Source organism: Abramis brama (assembly GCF_963993115.1).
Source record: "Abramis brama genome assembly, chromosome: 6".
Classification (NCBI taxonomy): domain Eukaryota; kingdom Metazoa; phylum Chordata; class Actinopteri; order Cypriniformes; family Leuciscidae; genus Abramis; species Abramis brama.
The window spans coordinates 37,479,126-37,495,264 of NC_139968.1; the positions used below are offsets into that span (position 1 = coordinate 37,479,126).

At 36.5% G+C, this 16,139-nt stretch overlaps 1 protein-coding gene across 2 annotated transcripts in view; it reads right to left on the reverse strand.

Moving 5' to 3' along the window:
- The window catches only part of LOC311084859 (SLAM family member 5-like), a 36,163-nt gene extending 20,542 nt beyond the window's left edge, over positions 1-15,621 (reverse strand). The window contains exons 1-3 of one of the 2 annotated variants that reach the window (XM_084117151.1): positions 15,465-15,621; positions 14,524-14,847; positions 1,212-1,530 (exon numbers count right to left, since the gene is read on the reverse strand). In XM_084117151.1, the coding sequence (XP_083973277.1) occupies positions 1,212-1,530; positions 14,524-14,847; positions 15,465-15,519 (698 nt within the window). In that variant the 5' untranslated portion in view covers positions 15,520-15,621. The remainder of the gene's footprint in view (positions 1-1,211; positions 1,531-14,523; positions 14,848-15,464) is intronic. The other variant, XM_084117150.1, reaches the window with a different exon arrangement.
- Positions 15,622-16,139: the final 518 nt, after the last annotated feature.

The window sequence follows — 16,139 nt, forward strand, 5'->3', positions numbered from 1 at the left end:
GAAGTTCGCAGACGACACTGCGGTGGTTGGGCTCATCACTAAAGGGAACAAGTTAGCATACAGGCAGGAGGTGGATGGACTAGAGCTGTGGTGCAAGGAGAACAACCTCATTCTGAACACGAACAAGACCACGGAGATGATTGTGGATTTTCGCAAGAAGGGCACTGCCCCCCCCCTCCCCTCTGCATCGACGGTGCAGCTGTGGAGAGGGTGTCCAGCATCAGATACCTTGGAGTACACATCTCTAACACCCTAACCTGGTGCCAAAACACCTTGACCAGCCTAAAAAAAAAGCCCATCAATGCCTATATTTCCTGAGGAAACTGAAGAAGGCAAAGCTGGACACTAACATCCTCAGCTCCTTCTACAGGTGCGTGGTGGAGAGTATCCTGTCCTCCTGCATCACTGTATGGTATGGCAGCTGCACAGGTGGCAGAAAAAGAGATGCGGCAGAGGGTGGTAAGGTCTGCACAACGGACCATCGGATGCAACCCACCAGGCCTCTCAGACATTTACACAAGCCGATGCAGGGACAGAGCAACCTACATCATGAGGGACTCTACCCACCCTACACACGGACTGTTCAATAAAGTAAAGTCTAAAGTTCCAAAGACGCTATAAGAGAACGCCTAATGAGCATTTTCAAATTTAATTGAAGCAATTGTACGTTTAATTAAGTACAATATTGTATTACTCTTTCTCTGGTGATCGGCTAAAATGCTTGTCACTGCAAAATTTCATGCCACTATCTACATATAATGCTTCAGAATTTGATCTAAATATAATGCTATTAACAACACTTTTCACAATTAGTTAGCTGAAATTGAAAAAAAACAAAAAAAAAACATGCTAAAAGTTTTTGAGAGAGTTCCACATGTATTACTTAGCTATTTCATAAGCAAAGCTGTCAACCAATCACAGCAGTGGGCGTTTACACTGAAGTCTCACACAGACACACTTCTTCAAACAGAGCGTTCAAATCAGAGGCTAAAACCAGGCTAATTATGACCATTTTTGATGTAAAAATCATACTAACATTATAAGTGCACCCCAGGCAACATTATAAAACAATGCAGTTTGTGACTCCAAAACTTATGTAAATACTTATTTTAAACCATATTAAATTTTTTTAAAGGAAATATGAGTTGTGCCCTTAAAATTTGTTTTACTAATAAATAGTATACAGAAGCACACCTGTAATTGTGACTCACCATACAGTAACATTGTATCTGAGAATGGCTATTCCCGCGATGCGACTGATGGTCACATCATAAACTCCAGAGTGTGTGGTTGTGGTGTTTGTGATGGTCAGAGATCCAGTCTGATTATCCAGCTTCAGTCTGTCTCTGAATCTCCCATCAGGAACATCATATGTGAAGATCCCAGCATCTATATCAATTTCAGCTATTTTAGTCTTTAAAGGTTCAAATATCCATGTTATAAGATCTCTTTCCTGTATTTGAATAAGACCAGATAGAGTGACTGAATCTCCCTCCATCACTGAAACGGCCTTCACTGCATCAGCAAACACTGGAGAACAGAGACAGTTTCTCAGTCACACGCTGAAGTTCTTGTTAAAAGGATAGTTCACCCAAAAGTGAAAATTCTGTCAGTAATTACTCACCCTCATGTTGTTCCAACCCCGTAAGACCTTCGTTCATCTTCGGAACACAAATTAAGATATTTTTGATTAAATCTGAGAGTTGTCTCACTCTAGGTGGCCCAAACTTGCTGGCCCAGAAAATGTATTAAAGACATCGTTAATATTGTCCAAGTTACTACAGTGGATTAATCTTAAGTTTACGAGAATACTTTTTGTGCGCAAAAACAAACAAAAATAACGACTTTATTCCACTTTTCATTTCCTTCTCTCTGTGTTGCACGTCACCACGTAGGCTCACTATTGGCAGACGCTGGTCATGTGTGATACGTGGTGACGTGCAACACAGACACGTGACGCTACGCATAAACACTATGTGCAAAGACCCGAGGCCCAGAGAGAAGGAAATAAAAAGTGGAATAAAGTCGTTATTTTTGTTTGTTTTTGCGCAAAAAAAGTATTCTCGTCGCTTTATAAACTTAAGATTGAGCCACTTGGACTATATTAACGATGTCTTTAATACATTTTCTGGGCCAGCAAGTTTCAGTTATCTAGAAGCCTATGGAGGAGTGAGACAACTCTCAGATTTAATCAAAAATATCTTAATTTGTGTTCCGAAGATGAACAAAGGTCTTACGGGGTTGGAACAACATGAGGGTGAGTAATTACTGACAGAATTTTCATTTTTGGGTGAACTATCCCTTTAATGTTTAAATAAATATCTAAACATTGGTTTAATCAAGCTTTAACTTTAAGCTTGTAGTTTTGAAATGATCACAAACATTTGTTTTGGCTTTGGCTTCAGCAGCTCGGACATTAATGACATACATAAAGTTTTGTGAGGCATTGCAAAAATATAGGCCTACCCTCATCATCAGTCATGATCTTATATAATCTATATAAACACCGTTTGTGTTTGATGCCCAAAAATCAATTTACTACATCAAAACACTGATCTCTGAATTGTACCTTTTTCACTATAGGGGCAACATTTCAAATCTGTAAAATTACAACAAACTGTTCTTCTGCTGTTGTGCTTTTGTTGGTACATGTTTTATTTCTCACATTTATTGTATCAACACATGAGCTACAAGCCTTTTCAGTGTTCATCAAAACACAATAGAACAATCTTTCAGATTATCATTTTTAATGATCAGTTATTATAGTAATCAAAGTAAGACACGTTTCACAGAATCTCTAGAGGTTCTGAATGAAAAGTATTACAGTACAGTCCTCTATACTGTACATTACCTGATCAAACTGATGTAAATCAAAGCAAGTTATCCTGCATTATACATTAAGCTTTTGGAAAGTAGAAAAGTACATTTTTGTTTAAGATTTATGCCCTTTCTGATTGGGACAGAATCCCGTTATATATATTGCAAAACTTTGTTCCTTCAGATGGAAACAGCCGAGGGACATTTATAAGACTTCAGATTTTAATAATTACAGTAAGATGCCAATAGAAAACTAAGCAAACACAGTGATATCTTAGTTTTATTCGTGATTCTGGTACAATTGAAACTATAAAAATGTTTTCGAACTTACCAACCAGACGCCAAAAGCACAAACAGCAAAAAACAAACGAGCAAAACATTTTCTTCATCAGTTCAGAAAAGAGGAAATGTTTAAGAGTCGTGTAGAGAGTGTACTGATGTGGAAACCGCTTCAGTCTGTGTCAGTCTGTGTCTGTTGGGGGTTGTACTTCAGTTCTGCTGAGTTTTTTCTCCTAAACCACAGGCTGTCGTGTTTTTGTTGAGCTGTGTGTCATCGCATTGATGATATCAATTGGTTTATGACCACTCACACTATTGTTTGGACTACATTCATTTAGTCTCATTTACTTCTCAAGCATAAATCAGAAACAGAATTGAATCTGATCTGCAGTCACAACAACAAATAAAAACATTTATTTCATGACTTCGCTGAAAATATTGTGTAAATGTTTACAGCACATCATGGTAAAAAAGTATCATGACTTTAAAGTTAACTGGATCAGAAATCTGTCCTAACAAGAATGGAGAAGTTACAGTTCAGTTTTCTATTCAGAATAAATTAAGCTGGAGTTTTAAAGAAGTTCTCGAGACGTTTCTCTTAAAACCTTGATGTTGATCAGTCCACTGTAATATGTCTATAAATGGAGAAAGTTCAGCTCTGCTTCTGCTCTTATGATGAAATAGCGGTGAATGCTCAATGTTAAGAAGAATCTTCAGTTAAAGTGTCAGTGAAAGACTTAATCTCTGAGGGGAAATCTGGTTATCTCTAAACTAAAACAGCAAGGACACCACAAAAGAAGCCGATGATATTCTGTGGACAGATGAAGCACGAGAGTAAATTAACTTTTACATTAAACAAAAAAAATCACCTTCTGTAGTCGCCTATTTTAGCCTATATAATAATATTCCTGAAATATTATAATATTATATAATATGTAATAGATATATTATATAATAATATATAATATATAATAATATTCCTTTTTTATAAAAAAAATGGTGCAATATTCATCCTGACCACTGTGATACAAATACAGGAAACATTTGGTGGAAGTTACTGCAGCCAGAGAAGGAACAAGCATTTACAAAATCATGCTCTGAAAATCTTTCTTTTTTGTATGTGTTTGTCTATTGTGTGCTTGATCGTTGACTGTTTTTTCTTAGATTAGTCCAATACCTCTTTAGCATTTTAAAGATTTGTAGCCTACTACTTTTTGCTTCCTCAAGCTGTTTGTAACTATCATTAAACTGCCAGTTGCTCTTCATTTGCAGAAAGTTAAGCATATCTCAACTTTCTCACATCTCTGGACACGCTTACATCCTTTTGCTCATGTTTGTAAATCGACCGCTCTCCACTGAAATGAATGATCATGTTGCTTTGTCGCTGCGTGTCTCTGGCGGTGTGAGCGGGGCTGATGAGCACATTAGTGTTGTCTCGATTCAAAGGCTACATCCTGAAGTGTTATTAAAAGCAAATATTGTGCAAACATCCCCTCCAGACATCACTTTTAACCAGAAATATCCAGGGTCGGCGCCACGAGGGGGCCCCAGGGGGCCTGGCCCGGCCACCTAGGTTACTGTGCCCCCTCACCTCTGGTCAGCACACCACCCTGCCTCGGAGCGCGATTTCATCCGTTGAGACTCAGCAACAGGCACGGTGACGGTTCCACTGTGCCCTCTTATTCCTGACATATAATTAACTACATATCGTCGCTGTCGCCTGTCGGGTGGAAACCTCGTATGTCCAAATTTGGTCAATTTCATATTTTTTTCACAAATCGATGCTATTGGTCAGTCCCCACGTGGTACTGTTATTTGTTACAAATTATTAACCAATCTAAAGTGTTGAAAATAGCTTGAGAGCAAATCTCTTAACTCCATTGGACAATTCAACTGTCTGAGAATCCTCGTAACTCCACCTCTTCTTCACTCCGCGGCGGGCGGGAGTCTCGCGGCATTTTGTCTCCTCAGGATTGAAAGTCACAACGATTAAGAAGTCCTCGTCGAGCAACACGTAAAGCAATTCTTAACTCTGATTTTATCTGTGTTAAACTATGACATCAGTTATTGATGTATTTTAAATGTATATTTATTACTAGGCTTATTATACGTGTGCATTTAAGTTTTAAAATGTATCTAATATAATTCTTGAATTGAATTAAATGTTTTGGATACCAGCATTAAATTATTGTTTTTATTATTATTTTACTGACTCGAAGTTGGCACTGACTGTGCATGTAAAATACCCCAAGTAGCAAGGTTTATATTTATGGGAGAAAAAAGGTACGTAGGTCCACTGGTCTAATTTCCGCCTATTAGACAGCCTAACGTTAGTCAGCTCATCGTTTTTTGTTCTGCTTCACTTATAGCGTTTAGGGAGATGTATGTAACCACAGTCGTTAGCTTTGGTTAACTATTGAAGCCTTTTCTCTTGTCAAAAGGCTCAACGCGAGCGCCGACTTTGTTTGCGTGCAGATTAATTTCCGCCTATTTTAGATAGCCTAGTATTTTGGTATTGCATGCATCACTTATATCTCTTAAACGTTTAGATTTTAATGGCTCTTGTCAAAAGGCTCAACGCGACCGCAGACTTTGATGAACACTGCTGGCAGCAGCGACGTCTGTGTCCGTAGGCTAACGTTACCATTCTTATCAACAATGACAGCGTAAATTAACCTCGTATTTCCCTGCTCCCAAGTCATATCGTATCTCCGATTAAACATGATTTTGGGGAAATATTTTGTTAATGTTGGTATACAACAGTATAGGATAGCAATCTAAGGTTTAATACAAACTTTAACGATACAATGTTTAACAACTCAAAAAATATGCCGTTTTTTTAATTTCCTGAGAGATACGAGGATTCCGCCCGACAGCGACGATATAGGCCTATTTTATATATATATGTACAATATATATATATGTTTAATATGTATACGTCATGACGTTAAGTATTTTTTTTTCAGTCAACTTCTACTCTTTATTCATAATAATCTGTATTCGTCTAAAACACCTAACGTGCATGATCATTCAAGCAATCATGGATTTATAGAGGTTGTTGTTGTTGTTTTAATTAAAAGTGGGTGTATTATTATTATTGAGGGTGGGAGAGGTATGCCCCCCCCAGTGACACAACGAGGCCCCCTCGTTCCGTATGTCCTGGCGCCGACCCTGGAAATATCAATCCCTGACTAGGGCTCAAAGAACCGTCCATATCAACAGGGGCTCACGGTTTAGCTGGTTAGCAGCATAGCCTTAAAAAAGACTGTAATTATAAACTTTTGCAGGAAAAAGCAACTCTTTCCATTAATGACTATATAAAAGTGGTAAAGTTTCTTGGAGACTTTTTATAGTGTCAGTCAGATAATCATGTGTTTTTCACAGTCTTTCTGAAGGAAGTTTTAATACCGAGCATCAGTCACATGACATGATTAGCACTAGCTTTTGACATGATATACACTAGCGGTTGCAACAAAGCTTGTTACTCTTATGCTAATAGAAAAGGTTATTAATCAAACCATCTCTTGTGCATACGTATATTATTATTTCACATTCACAGATCTCACAGAGAGAATTTATTTCTTTTTCTTTTTTTTTGACAGACATTAGCATTCACTGATTCTGTACTTTTTTTTCACAGTAAAACTGGTTCTCATAAAGGTGAAGTTAAATTGTGGAAGTCACTTCAACCCCACACAATTCGAGACATGCAAACACAAAAGCACATTAACCACAAACGTCCAGTGATAAACACATTCTCATGCACACACTCTGTACTGTTCTTAGTGTAGTTTATTTTTAGAGCCACTAGGTGGTGCTAGTCCATGTATGTTTTTGATGTTGTCAGAGAGAGTAACCTCTGACCTTAAGTGCAGCCATCTTGTTTTACTCAGTTGATTCTGATAGTCAATCCAGTGCTCGAATTCCGTACCACCCCCGGGAGCCGCCATTGGCTAACAAGCCTTCACCTGCTGTTAGCATCCCATTGACTCCCATTCATTTTGGCGTCACTTTGACAGCGAATAACTTTACATCTGAGGCATTTAAAGACTCCGTTTGTCCATTGTTTATTTATAAAGAAACACGACAATGTATAAAAGGCTCCATTACCTTGTATCTTACGTTATGGCCCCGTAGAAACAGTTTTTGTAAAAGTAGGCTAACGATTGCGTCATAACCACGCGACTCTCTGAGAGATTACCGTATAGACAGGAGGAGAAGCTCGCAGTCAATCATAAAGTTTCTCCTGCTCCTAGCTCATGGACAGCTCCTACTCACGCTCTCCGTCTCTGCAATATTCGTAAGGGAATGGTTCAGATTTCTCTTGGCACAGCAACTAGAAGACTTACAACTGTCAGACAGGTTGCTCACGTCACATCTACGTCGTCAAGCTCAGTTTGAGTCTGCACTACGCTCAGCCATCAGGAAATGAGGGCTTCTAATTTGCTTCACTTCGCTCCGTTGAAACCTATGGGGACGCTGTGTCCAGTTTATATACTGTCTATGATAGTCACACGGTTAAAGCAGCTCAATCTTTACATCATCTTTGCAATCATTTATAAAAGCTTTGTCTGTAAGTATTAATGTGTTTGCTAGAAGCTTGTTTTTCATCTTTTGCTTGGAATTAGTACTAGTAATTTTAGGATAAAATTGATATTAAGAGAGACTATTCAGTACAATATTTCATGCATCTGGATTATTATTTGTGTATATTATGTCCAGTTATACCTTAAGCGAACTGTTACAATTATTAATGTACAGTCTTTAAAAAAATATTTTTCCCATTTTTCTGTATTTCAGTTTTACTCTGTCCCACTTGCATTTGAAGTGGTGGTATTAATAAATCCATGCTTCAGTTCAACTTTCTTGTGGAAGGAAGGAGTTATCTGTCTGCCTAGTTGAAGAAGGGGAACTCTTTTACGAGGGCAGAATACACTCTCTAACCAACAGATGAAACTACATTCATATTCCATATCTGAAAATGAGGCCTTCTGTAGTTTGAGCAGTAGAATGCAATACTGTAAAAATACATTAAAAATGTCATGAAATTAAAGGTGCTGTCATTCTGCAGATTGTATTGCTTAAAGTGCCCTATTATGCTATTTTAAAAATTCCAAATTTTGTTTAGAGTCTCCTACAATAGATTCGCATGCATCCAATGTCAAAAACACTTTACTTTTCTCATAATATGCATTGAACATTACATCATTTCTCAAAGAAGTTGAAACAGTTTGTTCAAAAATTCAGTCGCTTTAAACCCATTCTTACAGTGACCCAACTCTGCTCTGATTGGTCAGATGGCCCAGTCTGTTGTGATTGGTTTACTCTGCTCTGATTGGTCAGATGGCCCAGTCTGTTGTGATTGGTTTACTCTGCTCTGATTGGTCAGATGGTCCAGTCTGTTGTGATGATTGGTCTACTCTGCTCTGATTGGTCAGATGGTTCAGTCTGTTGTGATTGGTTTACTCTGGTCTGATTGGTCAGATGGTCCAGTCTGTTGTTATTGGTCTACTCTGCTCTGATTGGTCAGATGGTCTAGTCTGTTGTGATTGGTCTACTCTGCTCTGATTGGTCAGATGGTCCAGTCTGTTGTGATTGGTCTACTCTGCTCTGATTGGTCAGATGGTCTAGTCTGTTCTCTGTTGTAAATGGTCTACTCTGCTCTAATTGGTCAGATGGTCCAGTCTGTTGTGATTGGTGTAGTGTTGTGGCTAGTTTTGTTCATGCCATACAGACTCTTATTTTGATGCTTATCTTGTTACATTGTGTCTGTTTAGTTTAGGTTTACTTATTTTTTCCTTAGTTTCAAGAGTCTTCGTTTCACATGTCTAGTTAAGTTGCTTTCTAATCTCATGTATTTGTAGCCCTGCAGTTTTTTGGTTATTTTTTTTTTTTTTTTGTACACAAAGCTGGTAGACCTTGTCTTCAATTATTGTTATTTCTTGGGCTGCCTTCTTTCTTTATTAATAAATACTGCTGCACTTAGATTATTCCCCATGCAGCCAGTACAGCCCTATGGGGCCTGGATGGGTTTGACCTGGGTTATCAAACTCAATCCCTGACAGTTTTGTCCTTAGTTTCCATGTTGGCCCCACATGGGTTAGTCCAGATGAAATGAACACTGCTCAGTGTGAACACTACAGGCTGTTAAATGTAACGCTGAAGCAGTGTTGGAGTTAACCCCTTCAGACCTGAATTATGTTTAAAGTTTCTGAAAAATATAAAAGTACATTTTCCCAGCTCATGAGGCTTCTATAAATGAGACCAAATAAAAAAATTTTTCTTTAATTGTAATTTTTTTTTTGTCCATTTCAATGGACGTCAGGTCAAAACAGGTGTACTTCACAAAAATGTACCAACATAAAATTAAATAATAAACATAAAAATTGTTAGTATATACTTAAAGCTTTTTCTCAAGGTCAAAAACTTTTCAACAGTATACCATTTCAACTTTAATTTTGAGGTTTTTGTTTTACAGATTGCACATTGTTTGTAACAAACTAAATATCTTAGAATCAATCAATATGGTCATGTTAGAGTCATTTTCTTTGCGCATCTTTCTTTTTTTATATCAAAAACTTGAACATTACAATATTTCAACTTTATTTGTAAGGTTTTTGCTTTATAGCTCATTTGTTTATTCATAACAAAATAAACCAATCAAAATCAATCAATGCATTCACGTTAGAGTAATTTCCTGTGTGCAACTTTGAAACAATTTCTCTGTTAACGATTTTCTTGTATTTCTACAGTACATTACTGGCAGCACGGTTGCCAGCAAGTTACTGTATTTCGATTTCCAGTAACTCTACTGTAATTCACTTGACAGTACACAAGATCAGTACTGTAAACTAATAGTACTTTACTATATTTTTTACTGTATTTCGTCATTTGTTCTGCTTTTGCTGTAATTCAATATACGGTATTGTACTGTAATATCTATATTGATACATTACTGTTAAATATTATCATAATTTTCAAAATAATTACTAATAATGATAATATTATATCATAATAATATAATATGTAGTTGTAAGGAAAATATAGACTATAGTAGGAAAAAATATTATGGAAGTCAATGGCTACTGTCAACTGTCTAGTTACCGACATTCTTTACAATATCTTTTGTGTTCAGCAGAATAAAGAAACTCACACAGATTTAGAACAACATGAGGATGAGTAAGTGATGACAAATATAATTTTTGGGTGTACTATACCGATAAAGGGATAGTTAACCCAAAAATTAAAATTATGATTTACTCACCCTCAAGCCATCCTAGGTGTATATGACATTGTTCTTCTTTCAGACGAATACAATCGGAGTTATATTAAAAAATGTCCTGGCTTCCAAGCTTTATAATGGCAGTGAATGGTTGTTTCTGTTTTGAAAACCCATAAAAGTGCATCCATCCATGATATAAGTGCGCCATGCATGCGGCTCTGGGGGGTAAATAAAGGCCTTCTGAAACAAAGTGATGCGTTTGTGAAAAAAAAAAAAAAAAAAATTCAAGTTACGCTTTAGATTTAAGTCAAATCCGTATGTTCGTTTGGCCGGAAGCTAGTCATTTGACTTTATACAGTTTTAAATATGGATATTTTTCTTACATCTCCATCTCTCTCTTCCTCATCACTCCATAAAGTCAACATCTGAGATATTTCCATCAGCTATATGTTCAAGCACTTCAAGAACTATATATTCTGCATATGAAAAAGTTTAAAAAATGCATCGGTACTGTGATATAGATTTTTTATAAAAGAAATTGCAATCAGCATTACTGGACTTCAGTTACTGGAATGTGATTTCAGTAACAGGCTTTTGAACCCACTGTCCATTCTAATGGACGGACACATTTGAAAAAATCCTGATTTAAAATTTGCAATTCTACAATCGATTTTTAACTTTAATAAGTTAAATCTTTCTATTTTACATACAAACTATGAAATACTGGCAAACATATCAAAAAATGTAAATAAAACCATAGAAAATGTTGCTTGCTTCTGTGTTTGGAGGGAAGTGCTGACATGCTTCTCTTCAAAGTAGTGTTTTTTTTTTTATAATTACTACATGCAGAGCTTTACTGCCATTTGATTGGATGACAAGCGTCCAATCTAATGGACTGCAGGCTTTAAACTAGGTGAAATGCTCCAGAAGTAAAAAAAGGGGGGGTTGACATGTGATGTCCATTGTAATGGACGCAGGGTCTGAACGGGTGTTAACAACAAGCAGACTCAATGACAGTAACAAAAAGAACAGGAAAAAAAAATAAAAACACAACTACAACTGACTTCAGACACAGCCTTAGATGAAATCAACTGAAGATAAAAGAAAAAATTTAATCTCTCAAGGTATGATTAAACAACTCCACAAACAGCATTACCAGCTTCACTTACTAACCAGACTTTATTTCTCTCCTACATCTGCAATTATTTTCGAGAATTAACTGAGGTTTTGATGTTGGTGTTTTATTGAAAATAATAGTTTGTTTTGATGTCACCATTAGGGTGATCAGTGTTTGCTTTAGTTGGGCAGTTTGACTCTTGACTATTTAATGTTATTTATTTTCCGGCTGCTGTAATGGAGTTTGTTATGTGAGAACAGCAATAGAATCAATGTGGATTCATTCACAAATATTATTTCTGACGGTTGACAACGGGGCTCTGATGCGTCAACACAGTTTTCAAAGCAAAATTTGTATCACAGTGTACCGATGCTTGTATCGAAATGACAATACCACATGACTGATGACGTTTGAAGCTTCGAACATCATGCAGTACTGGAAGGTCGGGACAGCTGGTTTTAAAAACATTGCCGCTTCGCGACCCCACCAGATGCATAAAACGGACACTTGGTTGTGTGTGTGTGTACAGTTATTTGGGATTCAGTAGAATAGTTTTGAGTCAACTGTAACTTCAAAACCAAACAGAAACTGAATACACGTCACACCTCTATTGCATTTATTATTGCAGCTCTATTGCAATATTTTATATGAAAAAAACAATATTTTTTCATATACTCACGTCAATTATTAGTGTAATTATGATCACATATACTTGTGTATTTAAAATTATTGATCAAAATGTGAATCCATTGACCAAGCAATGACAGGAGTTGTGGTCTCACTGATACAAGTTAATGTAGATCAGATTAGATAGAACTGTATTGATCCTAGATTGATTCAAAATTAATACATTCTAACTAGGCTTTTTGATTTAGTTAACTTTGACTGAGGTCACATCATAAATGTTTTCTGTGATTATATTGACTAGATCCTGAGCTCAGTAAAGGTATATACGCACAAGAAACTGTTCTGAAGTGGGGGAGACCGGGGACAGTTGCAACACTTTTTGCATTTCTCTCTGTTACTCAGAGACTATTTGGAGTAGACCAACCAAATTTGTATATATTAAACTTGCATCTGTCTGCTAATTACCCATACCATTTAAAGATGATTATATATGACATATCGTTCACAGTATTTATTTGAATGGAAGAAGTCAGATGTTGCAACTGACCCCGACCCAGGGACGGTTGCAACACAACCCAGGGACGGTTGCAACACAACCCAGGGACGGTTGCAACACAACCCAGGGACGGTTGCAACACAACCCAGGAACGGTTGCAACACGTTAAAAATGCCTTAAATTTAATTAATTAACTTACACTTTTTGTCTCAATGAGCATAGAATTTTGAAAATATTAACTGTTTTAGGCCTACTATAATATTATAGTATTATTTATTTCAATAATATTATTGTAGCCTATTATTTATCTATTTAGTCATATTTATCAAATAACAGTTATTGAGTTTTGTTTGTGTATGTGTAGAACATAGGCCTACATAGATTCAGTGTGCAGGTGTTACAGATGCTATTCAGTCTCTGCATATTTCATTGTCAGACAGGAAGAATTGAACAATTTGCAATGCAACAAACCTTTATTAAACATGCAATTTATAACTTGTTGCAACCGTCCCCGACCCTATCAGCCATGACAGAACTTCATATTCCTGCTAGACACACTGACTTTGACACATGCTAACCATGTCACTTAGAAGTCAACAAAACAATAATTCAAACTAAGTAAGTTTTGATTAATTCATACAAAATTTCAGGACAGTATGACAAAAATATATCTCATGAAAAAATTTACTTTCATACCTCCAAAACAAGTTTTGTTCAATAAATGCAGCAGCAGATGTTGAATATGTCTACTGTCTTTTTGGTGGGGGGAGGGTCTAACTGTGCATGTACAGTATGAGTGTCATCACTCTAGCTTGTTTCTGATTGGAGAAAAATGACATGTTGCAACCATCCCCTGTTGCAACTGTCCCCGGTCTCCCCTGCTTGTGGAAGAGGTTTGTCTTCAGCTGCTCGGTGAAAGTTGTGATGATCTCAGCAGATCAGGAGAAGATTGAGATAATAACATTTGTTTCACAATCATCTTTTATGATTCACACTGAGTTTGGGTGGAGTTCCTGTTTAACTGTTAAAAACATGTGCTGCACAATCTTTTCTCAGAGATAACCACTCCTCCACAGCCGTGGTGACCCGATCGGTCTCAAATAGTCTGAATATAAACACTTATTATGTGTGTACCGTATAAGACAAAAACATGGTTTGGAAAATGGTTTCATGATGGACTCTCTCATTATGTAAAATTTGAAAAAAAAAAAAAAAAAAAAAACCTATGGACTCACAAGATGGAAACACAAGATACTGATGCTACTTTTGATATGGACTCCTGCTCTGTTCAGGGACTCATTATTATTTTACTGTTTGTCAAATGTCTGTGAATTTTGTTCAGCTTATGTCTAAATCATTTAAGTTTTTATGTTAATCCAAATATTTACACGTTAAGAAATTTGCTGGAAATAAAAGCAATTGAATGTGAGAAGACATTCATTTATCTTTTTTTCTTTCTTTTCCTTTTTCTCTTTCACAATCTGATGTGTCCTGTCATGACCCCCTTAAGGATCAATTCTGACCATAACCCCCGTCAGCTGATCTTCCAGAGTGACCAGAAGTATTTCTGTTTGAATGGAAGTCAATGGAGGAGATGCTTCAGTATGCAGAAACTCTTTTGTGTGGAGATGGTTTATCATAAACGCACCTCGCCATTATTGCGTTGCAGGTTCATTTAGAGTGAGCTTATTTTGATATAAAAATTTGTTTGATATAAAAAATTATGACAGTATGAAAAAGTAAGAGGAATTTTGTGAGGAATTATTAATGACACTTGCCAGAAGTAAGAGGCATTTCTCATTGTCAGGCATTTTGAGATGGAATTACAGTGTCAGGAATGTCAAAATGGTTGAAACAAATCACCACAACTATTATTATTATTATTAATATTATATATTTTTTTGCAGTATTAAGAAACACTGTGTCAATAAATATGCAAAATCTGTAATGTAATTATTTACTCACCATAGACAGTAACATTGAATCTGTATGTAGACGATGAGCTGCTGCGGCTGATCTCAACTACATAAACTCCAGCATCTTCAGTTCTGGTGTTCATGATGGTCAGAGATCCAGTCTTCTTGTCCAGCTTCAGTCTGTCTCTGAATCTCCCATCAGAAACATCAAGGATCGTATTGTTCACTCCACTGGTTTTCGCTATAAGAGGCTCGTTAGTTCCAAATGTCCACAGTATCTTTTCACCTCTCTGTATTCCAGTAACATTAATCTTTAGGGTGACTGAATCTCCCTCTGTCACTGACACTGACTTCAGTTCATCAGCAAACACTCCTGGAGAACACACAGAAACAGTCTCTCAGACACACGTTAATGTTAAGTTTAATGACGATTTAACTGAAGTTTGAAGTAGTTTTGAAATGATTACAAACTTTAGAAAGGTAGAAAGATAGAAACCGTAAAAGTTTGAAATAACAGTGTGGAAAATATATGGTCGGGTGCAAAATACAGATATCTGAATTCAACTTCATTTACATTTTAAGGTTTGGTTTAATGTTAAGAGCTAGTAAATAGGACAGTGGAAAAATCTCATTTTTTTTTATTGATGGAGGAACTGAAGTTCATTACAGCTCCACAAAAATAACATCTTATTGGAAAATATAAACACTTTGTATCTTAAAATGAGGATAACTGACTGATAGTACAGCTGTTCTGTTTCATATCCTAATTTAACATGACAATGAGACAAATATAACTGATGAATAAATGAATAATGTTGATGAGACTAATGCACTAAATCTGTGAATGTGATGTGAAACACAAACATGAATCCAGACTGCATTTCATAGTAATATCTGGGAATAAAAGCAAGATCACATCTGATCTGATTTTAATAGTGTTAGATTGATCTTTACGAACTACCAGTGCATAAACAAAGTTTTGTGACTCACCAACCAGATGACAAAAGCACAGACAGAAAAAAACTAATGTTTTTTCTTTAACCATTTTCTTCCTTCAGCTCTGGCGTTTGAATGAGCTTTAGTGAGCTGTAGTAAAGTCTACTTCTGTCTCTGTGTCTCGACTGAGTGAGAATGAGTGTAGTCAGTGTGTTGACACTGTAGTTCAGTTTCACAACAGTGATCTTTTTTTTCATTGGGCTGTGCCTTGTGTTGCCTTCCTCTTCACCTTCAGTCACACTTGGTCATGTTTTTCACCTTGCCTGTTTTGGGGTGTTCTGTCTGTTCTCATCCCTGGATGGTTTGCTCTTACTGTGACATTACTGAAAAAGACTTAGGGCTAGGCAATATGGCCAAAATTGTTATCAAATTGTATGTTCTTTTTCACATTAGTATACTGAAGGGGGTGGATTGGAATCCACTGCTGCTTCAATGTATATGTAATGAATGATTATAATTAAGGTATTAATCAATATTTTTCCTTCTAAATATCAAATGAGTTGAATGACTTCTCTGGAGATTTTACTTTGTTATAGAAGTTACCAGTGTGATTACTGAAATGTTCTTTTCATGTATTCATTTGATATCTGAGAGATGACTGAGGGTCTGGCCCATGCTAGGAATACAGTAACAATGTCTAACAACTCATTTAGCCTGGCTTTCAGAAAT